At 40.0% G+C, this 13,265-nt stretch overlaps 1 protein-coding gene across 1 annotated transcript in view; it reads right to left on the reverse strand.

Moving 5' to 3' along the window:
- GPLD1 (glycosylphosphatidylinositol specific phospholipase D1) overlaps nt 1–13,265 on the reverse strand; it is a 62,813-nt gene that overhangs the window by 33,069 nt on the left and 16,479 nt on the right. Inside the window, exons 6-12 of the mRNA XM_025381725.1 lie at nt 12,777–12,825; nt 12,049–12,103; nt 6,904–7,011; nt 6,646–6,673; nt 6,414–6,553; nt 2,500–2,565; nt 98–218 (exon numbers count right to left, since the gene is read on the reverse strand). Of these exons, the coding sequence (XP_025237510.1) occupies nt 98–218; nt 2,500–2,565; nt 6,414–6,553; nt 6,646–6,673; nt 6,904–7,011; nt 12,049–12,103; nt 12,777–12,825 (567 nt within the window). The remainder of the gene's footprint in view (nt 1–97; nt 219–2,499; nt 2,566–6,413; nt 6,554–6,645; nt 6,674–6,903; nt 7,012–12,048; nt 12,104–12,776; nt 12,826–13,265) is intronic.

The following is a 13,265-nucleotide window of genomic DNA, read 5'->3' on the forward strand; positions in this document are numbered from 1 at the left end:
ACTTTCAATGGACAAATAAATACCCAGGGACTCAGCAAAACAAGGTATCTCAAGAAGCAGCATTCCTCTTCCCCAACTTAGAGCAGAAAATTCTTACCGGGGTCCAGGAATTTACACTAAAGAACACTCCTCTTTCAGTATAGTTTATATTCCTGTCAATGTTTTCAGTTAGGGATGTAGTCAAATTTCTGTGAAAATCATTTTTCTGCATTTTCGAGCTGTTGAAGACAAAGAGGAATAAACTGGTTACAAACGAGAAAACAATTAATCCCCTGAAAAACTGAGCCGAAGAATATAGTCATGTTAATCACAGGTTAAAAGACTACAAAATTTTAACATCAGAAGGCTGAAGGAGCAATACAGAAAACAAAATTTTAGAAAAACCTTCATTTCACAAAATCTTTTAGTAAACACATTTCTAAGGCTTAAAAGCCTATCCTTAGAAAAAATATTTCCTATAATATCAGAGCTCTGCGCTAGGAGTGAAAAGCTTCAATTCTTTCCAGATTATGAAAAAAGTAGATATTTCAACATTTCACATAAAAGGGAAAGAAACAGGTGTCAGCTGGTGGGGAAACTGGTATGTAGGCATACTGATTTATTCATTTATCTATTTATTTATATTTATTTATTTATTTGAGACGGAGTCTTGCTCTGTCACCTAGGCTGGAGTGCAGTGGTGCGATCTCGGCTCACTGCAACTTCTGCCTCCTGGGTTCAAGCAATTCTCCTGTCTCAGCCTCCCGAGTAGCCTGGAACTACAGGCATGCACCACCACACCTGGCTAATTTTTTTGTATTTTTAATAGAGATGGTGTTTCACTACGTTGGCCAGGCTGGGCTCGAACTCCTGAGCTCAGGTGATCCACCTGCCTTGGCCTCCCAAAGGGCTGGAATTATAGGCGTGAGCCATCACGCCCGGCCAGCCTACTGATTTATCTTCAAAGACATGCTACAATTAATTATACAATAAAAATACATTTTCACATTCAGATATGTCAACCAGCCATAAAGCAGATGACTCAGGGAGCCAGAGAGGCTTCGGAAATGACTGAAGTAGGGAGTGGACAACAGCCGTAAGTGACGGGGCCCTGGGCACGACACCAACTAGTGTCAGGGTTCTGACAACCCGAAGAAGGATTGCAAGCCTAATCGAAAGGTGTCCAATGTGATTAAAAAACAACAAAAGTATGTTGAAGGAATGGTTTGCTACGAGAAAACAAACAAACAAACAACAAACCTTATCCAATTCAAATAGAACAAACAATGAGGACTTCACCGAGCCCTGTGTAATTTTCATTCTTCCAAAGTGCTAAGATCATTCCTCTCAGCACCTTTCATTGCAATACTCTATTTTTTAGTATCTCACTCTTGACCATCCTTAACTCGGTTAAGCCATCACTTCTTCAAGGAGAGCTCTCCTGTGCCCATGCCAGGACGCTCTGTGGCAAATCCCCAGAGCACCTTGCATTTTTTCTTCCTAACACTTAACAATGTCCACAATTACTTGTTTAGTACTTTCCAGGCCATATACCTGAGAGCAGGAACTGTTTCTGTCTTGTTCACAATGATATCTCTAGTGCCTGAACCAGTTCTTGGCACCTACTGATTAAAAAATGATATTTTATTGTTTGTACTATTTTATTGTTATATTTTATTAATAATAAATATACATGTATTTATAATATTAATAACTTATTAAATGAATGCATAAATGACTGGTGATTGGTACCTGACTCCAGCAGAAAATATCATTTCTTAAAATACAAATCAGGCCTCTGGCCCTTACCACAGAGGGCTTCTCCTCACACTGTCTCACTGATAAATACATTTTCATGGTAAAATCTGGGTAAAGTTTATGAGTAAGACAATAATATTGATAGTTATGATAATACTAACTACATTTCTTTTTTATTTTTTTGAGACAGGGTCTCACTCTGTTGCCTAGACTGGAATGCATTGGTGTGATCTCAGCTCACTGCAGCCTCAACCTCCTAGGCTCAAGCAATCCTCCCACCTCAGCCTCCCAAGTACTGGGACGACAGGCACACACCACCATGCCTGGCTAATTTTGTTCATTTTTTTGTAGATATAGGGGTCTCACTATGTTGCCAAGTCTGGTCCTGAACTCCTGGACTTAAGGGATCCTCCTGCCTCAGCCTCCCAGAGTGCTAGGATTACAGGTATGAGCCACTGTGCCCAGCCACTACCTACCATTTAATGAGCAACTCAATATGTGCACATTGCTTTACATCCACCACTGCATGTTATCCACACCATAATTCTGGAAGTGCTGATGTGTTTTTTCCATTTTGCAAAAGGAGGAAGCTATAGCTCCAAAAATCAAGCAGCTTCTTTAAAAACCACACAGCTGCAAGTGACAAATCTGGAAGCTGAATCTACAGCTGTCTCTCAACAAATCCCATGTTCTCAACCTCTATAGGGGATCCCCTTCAGGTGAGATGTCCTTTTTCTATGAACAATGTTGGAATCCACTTACCCCTGGGTGTGGTTTTGCTGGCCACCACATGCAATGAACAGAGGGTTCTCAGGTAGGTTGCAGTCACTGAGGAAACAGTCAAATGAGTTAGGCATTTGTCTACCTCACAAGCATGAATTTTACCGAGAATCCGTAGCGTGCTTCAATCATCTCCCAAAGGCTTAAAGTATTCATTATCTAGCCAAACAGGACCAAGTAAGAGCCCATGTTCTCCCAGAGAGGGTGGATAGGCTGACAGCTGTCACTATCATGGTAATCCAGGCAGCCCCACACTGCCAGTCACCCCAGACTCAGCCTTTCTCTTCCCTCCCCACTCCACCTGCTGAGCTGTTCCACGCTAACACGAAACGTCTCAGAATTTGAGACTGCGATCAAAACTGGTTCCCAATTATGTCACCTTCTGCCCAATTATACACATTTATGCCTAAATGTGTCAGAATTTCTCCATTTCATTTCTTTAAAAAAATCCATAATTTCAATAATTAAATAGCTAATGAAGGATCCCCTTTTACAAGTGAAAAAGCTTCTGAGAATGTAAGAGATAAACTCTTACATTGGGGGAGGCTTTCCCCCAACACTGAACAGAAGCATTGAGGAAGTAGGTATTAACATAAGAAGAGTATTCTGGAATGAAGACTATCTTAAAAAGATGTGTATGGAGGTCACTGAGGGAGGCTGACATAATACAGAAGTAATGTGGAGTGTAGGGATGAGGAAAATTAGCTGCTGAAAAACGAATTCCAAAAGGAGGTGGGAAAAAGCTGAAGGCAAACTCTTCCTACCAAAACATTTCTCTAGCTAGGTTTGAGCTGAGGAAAAGGTTCTCTCTTTGAACCTTTTCTTCTCCACCACAGGATGCAGAAAGCAGCCTTACAGCGTTAGCAGTGTACTTTCAAATAGAGTTTGAGGTGAGTAGAGTTCTGGCTGGGAATGTAACTACCACTATTTCATTGCTTTTTTGGGAAAATATACCGTAAGTTCCAAATAACATAAGTGAGTTTTGGAAGATAACCTGTCATTAGTAAGCTGGAAAATGCCCATTAATATGAGCATATATGTGTTTTCCTTTCGGTTATGAATTTTTTTGTGTTGTCTCTTTTTGGAGACTTCTCTGAATTTCCCACAAATTTTCATAAATTCTGATGAATCTTTCTTTGTATATGTATGCAAAGAAGCAATCAACTCATGGAATTTTATACCTTGGTAAATTAGAACAGGGATCAAGAGACAAGAAATATGTTCTCAATTATCTTTTCCTAATGAAAGAATAAGGTCCAGCTATACAGCTTTCCTTAGCTATTTGGAGAACCAAATCAAAAATGAACACCAAAAAAATGTTTTCCAGTTTGGATTATAAAAAACAAATAAGTGCAGGTCAATCACTCAGACATGCCCATATGTTATGAGTCCTTCCAATATAAGCTTTGCTTCCTTCCAATAATAATAATAGTAACCAACACTTAGTAAATGCTTACTCTATGCTAAACCCTTTACATGACTGATCTAATTTACTCCTCACAAAAATCCTATGATGAAAATAGTATTGCTGTCCCAATTTTACAGGTGAGGAAATAAGATTTTGGAAGGTTTAGCAACTTGTTCCAGATAACTCAGTAGTGAGTGGCAGATCTCTTAAATTCTGTACAACCACGGCAGTATGCACCTAAAAACCCACACCCACAGGATAGCTTGGGGATTTTAGTTGAGGTTTATTTCACTATTAAAAGTGGCATTCATATGAGATTGCTATCCCTGCCAAATTGTTACTCACTGAGTGTTAAAAACAAGTTTATTATGTACCAAGCTAAGGTCAAATTTGTCATCAAAGGGAATTCTGTTTCAAATCAACACAACACGTAATTATGGTTAACATTGTTTGGATACTAGCAAATGTTCATAAGGGTAAAGGATCATCACCCAGTATAATATTCTAGACCTACGTTCTGTAGGCCATTCCAACTTACAAACAGCCAACTCTGCTATGATCCTGACCTGGAACAGTCTCCCAGGCACAGGTCCTGCCCAGAGAACCCTCTTTCCCACTGCTGGTGGTACAGCCTAAGCTTCCCACTCTGCCCTTTCCCTGATTCAGGGGCTGCCCCGTGCTTCCTAGCAACACCCACATCTCAACCTGGTTCAGGTCAGCAGTAGGGAGAGGCTCCAAGTCCAACAGTATGGTCAGAAATGGGTTCTCTGGGCCAGGCGTAGTGGCTCACGCCTGTAATCTCAGCACTTTGGGAGGCAGAGGTAGGTGGATCACTTAAAGTCAGGAGATCGAGACCAGACTGGCCAATGAACATGGCAAAACTCTGTCTCTACTAAAAATACAAAAATTAGCTGGATGTGGTGGTGCGTGCCTATAGTCACAACTACTCAGGAGGCTGAGGCAGGAGAATCACTTGAACCTGGGAGGCAAAGGTTGCAGTCAGCCGAGATCATGCACTGCACTCCAGCCTGAGCAACAGAGAGAGACTCTGTATCAAAAAAAAAAAAGAAGAAGAAAAAAGAAAAAAAGAAATGGGTTCTCCAGTCAGGCGTGGTGGCTCATGCCTGTAATCCCAGCACTTTGGGAGTCCGAGGTGGGTGGATCACTTGGATTTCAGGAAGTGGAGACCAGCCTGGGCAACATGGGAAAACCCCGTCTCCACCAAAACTACAATTAGCCCGGTGCGGTGGTGTGAGCCTGTGGTCCCAGGTACTCGAGGTTGAGGCACAAGAATCACTTGAGCCCAGGAAGTGGAGGTTGTAGTGAGCTGAGATTGTGCCACTGCACTCTAGCCTGGGTGACAGAACAAGACCCCATCTCAAAAATAAAAAACAAAAACACATGTGCTCTTACAAAAAAAGAAAAGAAAAGAAAAAGAAAGAAATGGGTTATCAGAAGAACCTTAGCTCCCTCTGATCTAGGGGTGGTGTAAGACTGTGAGAGTCTAATGATCTACTACAGCTAGAAGTGGGGACAATCACAGTGTACTTGATCTATATTTGGGCTGAGTTTATGATTAACACTTGTCCTGAGCATGCTTAGGAGAAGAAAAGGAACTGGAGGTTCAACAGCTATCCCATCTGGGCTAGATGTCAAATTTCAACAGAATGTTTTACAAATGTATTTATTTCTCATTTTGTGTTGGAGTGTGTGGCGGGGGTATGTAGCTATGGCTCTGTTTGCTTCTGTTTTTTTTTTTTTTTAGTATTAGGTGAGGTATCCTTTGACACCCTCCAACCCTGAGAGTGTAGTCAGGGTGGAGAGGTGTGTCATCACATCACTGCTGCTGGTTACAGCAAGAACACAGCCACTCTGGGACCTGCAGGTACAGTGGCTCACACCTGTAATCCCAGCACTTTGGGAGGCCAAGGCAGGTGGATCACTTGAGGCCAGGAGTTTGAGACCAGCCTGGCCAATATGGTGAAACCCCATCTGTACTAAAAATACAAAAAACTTAGGCAGGGATGGTGGTGCACACCTGCAGTCCCGGCTGATTAGGAGGCTGAGGCACGAGACTCCCTTGAATCTGGGAGGCAGAGGCTGCAGTGAGCCAAGATCGTGCCACTGTGCTCCAACCTGAGCAACAGAGCAAGACTGTCTCAAAATAAAAAGAAAGAAACAAATGGAGCACACCTATGGAGACTGATTCCTGCCTGGCTGAGCCATTTCTCACAGACCCCAAATTTTGCAATAACTGTCTATTTCTAAAACCCAAGTGGCATCAACCAAGCCAACTGGATGGGAACCAGCCGGGTTCATAAGATTACTGAGTTTCCATTCTTTACCTCTTTGAATAGGTTAAGAAAGCACTTCATGAGATTATTTTGTTTTGTTTGTATGTGATCAGTTGAAAAACCCGAGAGTTATGTTGGGGGATGGGGTAAAAAGGCAGGGACTGATTGGTAACAGAAATGGAATATAATTTCACCTGGTCCCATTCTCCAACATGAAGCTTGTTAGATGGTAAATATTAGTGGACCAAAACGCCATATCATCCAGTCCTCCAAGAAAATACTCTTGGAATTGTTCCACCAAAAACGGGGACTTTGTAGAGTAAGAGGGATATAACTATGGCAGAGAGAAAGAAAAAATAAAATACATATGGTACTATTCCTGCTATCTTTATAATCCTTTAAGATTGGGAAGAATGAAGACTTTACCTTGGAAACAGCTAGCATCTCACCATACCTGCAACATAAACAATAATTTTGGCTGTGAGTTGCAGTTTCTAACAGAGAAATGAAGCAAATAACGAAGAAAAAGTTCCATCCGTCCTTATCCACTGTCCTGCAACTGCCTTTGAATAATAGGTAGAATCCATAAATCCGAAATCCAGTCTCAGGAAACAAAAACATAAAAACTGTGCTAAGGAAGTCACAACAAAATCAGCTGCAAATTGTCCTCCGAGTTACACTTACATTTCTAAGAACTGGATATGTGAACAATCAACAATTACATTTTCAGTGATGACTTCTCGACCATAGAGTTTCTCATAAATTCCCCGCAGATCTTTGACTGGCACATACCTGAAAAATGCAGAATAATGTATGAGTTGTTTTGATTCTGAAGCTGAAAATAGTAACAGCAGCAGCAGCAGCAGCTACCAGTTATTCCATGATTATCTTGTGCCAGGCACCATGTAAAAGTCTTTACATGCACTAGTTATTTAATCCTAGCCATGACATCAAGTGGTTAGTACTATCATATTCCCATTTTACATAAGAAGAAATGATTAAGGCACAGAAAAGCTAAATAATTGGCTCAATGATGCAGAGCGAACAACTGGTAACTGAATCAAACATTTATGTAGGTATACTCAGATTGGAAACTGTAACAAACAAAAGGAGTGGTTAATTTTGTGAATTCAGAGTTCTTTCGAGAAGTAATTTAAAGTATTTTCATTGTTTCAAGTTGAATGGAAAAGAAAAATTATTTTAAAAACACTATTATAAAAATGCCTCCTCACCCTGACATCTTAATTTCAGAGTATACAAAGTATACAAAAAACTATAACAAAGTATAAAAGTATTGTGAAAGGACAATAAATCTCAGAACCCCAAAATCACTAAACTAAAGGGAAAAGTCAAGCTGGGAACCGCATAGGGCAAACCTGCCTCCCAATCTATTCCTGTGTGTGTGGTTTTTTGTTTTTTGTTGGTTTTTTTTTTTTTGGAGATGGAGTTTCACTCTTGTTGCCCAGGCTGGAGTGCAATGGTGCAATCTCCATTCACCACAACCTCCGCCTCCTGGGTTCAAGCAATTCTCCTGCCTCAGCCTCCCGAGTAGCTGGGATTACAGGCATGTGCCACCACGCCCGGCTAATTTTATATTTTTAGTAGACACGGGGTTTCTCCATGTTGGTCAGGCTGGTCTCGAACTCCAACCTCAGGTGATCCACCCGCCTCAGCCTCCCAAAGTGCTGGGATTACAGGTGTGAGCCACCGCACCAGGCCCTCCCAATCTATTTCTAAGTGAGATTAAAAAGCTACATACCTCCCTCACAATTTGCCTACAAGGAATTGAAATATTAAAAAACTACATACCTCCCTCACAATTTGCCTACAAGGAATTAGAAGATTAAAAAACTACATACCTCCCTCACAATTTGCCTACAAGGAAATTCCTGTGGGCAAAGGACAGACAGAACTCAAAAATCATCCCTCTGCTCACCTGAGACAAATGTATATCTGATTGCTTCCTTGGCCTAATTGTTTCACTAAACCAGACTACAGCATAAGTAACACTATTCCTGTAAATTGTATATTCAGTGAAAGGCTAATTGGAAACCAGGAGGAATGTCTTGTATCTACGATGACCTGGAAGCCTCCTCTGCCGCTTTGAGTTGTCCCGTCTTTCTGGACTGAACCAATGGACATTTTAGCTATTTAATTTTTTTTTTTTTTTTTTTTTTTTTTGAGATGGAGTCTCACTCTGTTACCCAGGCTGGAGTGCAGTGGTGCAATCTCAGTTCACTGCAACCACCACCCTTTAAGTTCAAGCAATTCTCCCGCCTCAGCCTCCCAAGTAGCTGAAACTACAGGCATGCACCACCATGCCTGGCCAAAACAATTAACCTGTAAGGGGACTGAACCCACAACCCTGGTGTCATTAGCACCACACTCTAATCAACTGAGCTAACTGGCCAACAGCCATTTCACATATATTGATTGATGTCCCATGTCTCCCTAAAATGTATAGATAACCAAGATGTGCTCCAACCACCTTGGGCACATGTTGTCATCAGGATCTCCTGAGGCTGTGTCATGGATGTGTCCTTAATCTTGGCAAAACAAACCCCCTAAATTGATTGAGACTTGTCTCAGATACTTCTTGGTTTACAGTATAAAGCAATGAAGAGAATTCTAAATCAGGCTTTTGGTTCACAAATATTAGTTATTTCAGTAGGAAAGAGCAGCATTTAAAAATCAGATTTATACTGAATCATCTTTTAATTTAAAAATTCTCAGAATAAGCAAGATAAAAATCAAAACCAACAAAATCTAATTTCAGTAGGTTTTTTTTTAGTAGGTAAAAGAAAGACACAATTGAGAGACTCATTTTTTATTTTATAAGAGCGCTGGAATGGCATTCCCAATGAAAATAGCTTAAAAGGTCAGACAAAATAACAAAAAATATTTTTTAAATGAATCACCAAGCTAGCAGGGCAGCAGAAATTTTTCAAAGACCAAAAACAACTAGAAACAAAAAAACCCTGGGAGGTAAGCAAATGGGACAACCAGCTTTTGCCCTGAGAACATGTGCCACACCCTACACTTTAGGTTTGGAACCTGGATGGTTTTGTTTGTTTGTTTGTTTGTCTGAGACGGAGTTGGAGTCTCACCCTGTCATCCAGGCTGGAGCGCAGTGGCATGATCTCGGCAGCTCTTAACTTGAGCCTACTTATTCTAGCATCATGGAATATCACCAAACATGACCAGTATAACTCCAGTCATATCTGATAAAGGAGACTCTAATGCAGCAACTATTATTAGAGATAAAGAGGGTTACTGCCTCACAAAAAAAAGCTCAGTTCACAAGATATCCTTTTGAAATTGAATGTACCTAACAATATATCTTCAAAATCTATATAGCAAAGCAAACTTTGGCAGAACTAGAAGAAATTGAAAAATCCACTCTCATGGGGGAGATTTTTAAAACTAATTTCTCTCTTAATAATCAGTAGATCAACCTGATAAAAAGTAAAGAAATAAATAGTGATGCTATCTTACTTATACCTTACAAATCTTTTTATTTAAGTGGTAATTTGTTGTTTTGTTGTTGTTGTTGAGATGGAGTTTTGCTCTTGTCTCACAGGCTAGAGTGCAATGGCATGATCTCAACTCACTACAACCTCCGCCTCCCAGGTTCAAGTGATTCTCCTGCCTCAGCCTCCTGAGTCACTGGGATTACAGGTGTGTGCAATCACACCAGGCTAATTTTTGTACTTTTAGTAGCGATAGGGTTTCACCATGTTGGCCAGGCTGGTCTCAAACTCCTGACCTCAGGTGATTCACCTGCCTCGCCCTCCCAAAATGCTGGGATTACAGGCATGAGCAGCCGTGCCTGGCCTCAATATTTCAAAATTGTTAATTTTCCAATTCATTTCTAGATTCAATGAACACTTAATCAAAATTCCACCAAAGTTTTTCTTGGAACATGACAACTTCAGCCTAAATCTTATTTGAAAGAACAAAGGCAAAGAATAGGCAGGGTACTTTTGAAGAAAAAGGACTGGTTAAAAGATCTGCCCTACCAGAGGTCAAGACTTATTATAAAGCTATAGCAACTAAAATAATCAGTATTGTTCAGGAACCAAAAGGACACAACAGAAAGCCCAGACACTGACCCGTACATACACATACTATTTTAATTTACAACCCAAAGGGGGTGCAGTGGCTCACACCTGTAATCCCAACACTTGGGAGGCCAAGGTAGTCAGATCGCTTGAGCCCAGGAGTTCAAGAGCAGCCTGGGCAACATGGCAAGACCCCATCTCTTACAAAACATTAAAAAATTAGCCAGGTGGAGGCTGAGGTGGGAGGATCACTTGAGCCTGGAAGTTGGAGGTTGCAGTGACCCAAGATTACACACCACCACACTCCAGCTTGAGCGACAGAGCTAGACTGCTCAAAAAAAAAAAAAAAAAAAAAAACCACACATACACAAGACAGAAAGAAAAAGGAAATTAAAACAGAGAAGGTATTGTAGATCAGTAAGGAAGCAGTAGACTATTGATAAATCATTCTGGGACAATCCATTATCTCCAGAGGAAAAAATAAAAGTAGATTTACATTTCAGAACATACAAAAAATTAACTCCAGTTAAATCAAATATATACAGCTAAGAAACACAACTATAAAAGCTTTAGAAGTCTATGTAAAAGAACAACCATTTGCCCTCAAGGTAGAAAGGTTTTCTTTTTATTTATTTATTTATTTATTTTTGAGACAGAATCTCACTCTGTTGCCCAGGCTGGAGTGCAGTGGCACGATCTCGGCTTACTGCAAGCTCTGCCTCCCAGGTTCACATCATTCTCCTGCCTCAGCCTCCTGAGTAGCTGGGACTACAGGTGCTCGTCACCGCAACTGACTAATTTTTTTGTATTTTTAGTAGACAGGGTTTCACCATGTTAGCCAGGACGGTCTCAAGCTCCTGACCTCGTGATCCACCTGCCTTGGCCTCCCAAAGTGTTTTTTTTTTTTTTTTTTTTAAGAGACAGGGTCTCACTCTGTTGCCCAGGCTGGAGTGCAGTGGTGCAGTCATAGCTCACTGAAGCCTCAAACTCCTGTGCTCAAGTGATCCTCCCACTTCAGCCTCCTGAGTAGCTGGGACTACAGGTACTGTGCCACTACACCCAGCTAAGAATGGATTTCTTAAATAAGACATCAGAAGTACAGATTACAAAGGAAAAACTGATATATTCAACTACATGAATATTAACAAATTCTGCTTGTCAAGATACACCATAAAGTAAGTGAAAAGACACACCACAAACTGTGAAAGACATTGTAACAATTAAGTGACAAACTGACAAGACAGTAGAAGCCAGAATATGTAATACTTACAAATAAATAAAAAGGATAAGCAACCCAACAGAAAAATAGACTGAAAACTGGAAAAAGTTTTCACTTAAAATTAAACACAAATGATCCATAAAATCGAAGAAAAGTTTGACTTCATTAGTAATCTGGGAAATACAAATGGCAGCCTTAATGAGATACCATTACACACAAACACGCTGGAAAATTTTAACAGCCGGACAATACTAAGTATTGGAGAATGCAGAAGCAGCAGAACGATTATACAAAGCTAATGGGAGCATAAGGTGAGATGACGATTTTGAAAAAGTAAAGTTAAACTATGACTCAGCAACTCCATTCAAAATTGGTTGGAATTCAATTTTTCAAAGAATCTGCTTAGACTATGCTAATACGCAGTTTTGCTTTTCAAAATTTACCAGTGCAGAAGACTTCTAATTATACTGTAAGTTATATTTTCTAAGAAAAAGAGTCGGTTCTAAATGCCACTTAGATATCACATATTTAAATGTACATTGCTCTTACCAGCGTCGTGCAAGGTAATTAAAATTAAATTCAAACTGGCTCAACACATCTCCTCCTAGGGTATGAAAAAAATATTGACATTTGGTGGATTAGTGACAAACATAGCATGCATCTTTCAACATGAGGTCTGACAAGTCAGATTATTAGTTTTTCACATTATTACATGTTTTTGTTCATTGTTTTAGGTAAAGGCATGCTTTTTTTTTTTTTAAGAAAAATTATCTTTTAAAAATCTTAGTGAAACATGTACATTAAGAAAGAATTAGCCATATAACCAAAGGTGATTTTTGTTTTACTTTAAGGAAATATCTACCATAAGGGTTTCTTTTAAAAAAACACCATTCACCACCTAGTTTAAATATTTAAAAGTAATTTACTACTACAGACAAAAGGTGGAATTTAATAAAGCTAAAGTATTAGGAGAGTGGGAGACACTAGCTAATGAATTTTAACCCAATGTATAAGTAAAGTTTTTCTAAAATTAAGACATGTCAACAACAAAATGTAGAGTTTTTAACAAAAAAAACACATATAGACACAAGTTTTTAGAAATACATCTCTATGTTACATGAGGTACATCTCTACTATATATGAACTGCAACATTAAATAGAAAATACATGCAACAGGCAAAATATTAAAGACACACATATTTAAAGCACAGTGGTGATGTCATTATAAGTGAACTATACCACAAGGAGAAAATTAAGCAAATGGAAATAAACGGTACCAAAATCACCAGCCGAATGAGCCTCAGAATAGGAGCCGTGAAAATCAATCTGAGAAAGAAAGAGAACCATCTGGTGTGTATCACAAATTGTAGCCCCAACTCTTACTCCCACAATCAGGCAAGTGGTGGGAGATGACAGCTAACTCAATGAACTGCTGAGGATGCATAATAGATAGACTCAATTTTCACACTAACATTTCATTAGTTTTTTTTTTTTTTAAAAAAAAGGCAGGGTGCGGTGGCTCACGCCTGTAATCCCAGAACTTTGGGAGGTTGAGGCGGGTGGATCACCTGAGGTCAAGAGTTCGAGACCAGCCTGGCCAACATGCTGAAACCCCGTCTGTACTAAAAATACAAAAAATTGGCCAGGCATTGTGGCGGGTTCTGGTAATCCCAGTTACCTGGGAGGCTAAGGCAGGAAAATACTTGCACCCAGGAGGCAGAGGTTGCAGTGAGCCGAGATTGTGCCATTGCACTCCAGTCTGGGCA

The sequence above is a fragment of the Theropithecus gelada genome, chromosome 4 (assembly GCF_003255815.1).
Source record: "Theropithecus gelada isolate Dixy chromosome 4, Tgel_1.0, whole genome shotgun sequence".
NCBI classification, from domain to species: Eukaryota; Metazoa; Chordata; class Mammalia; order Primates; family Cercopithecidae; genus Theropithecus; species Theropithecus gelada.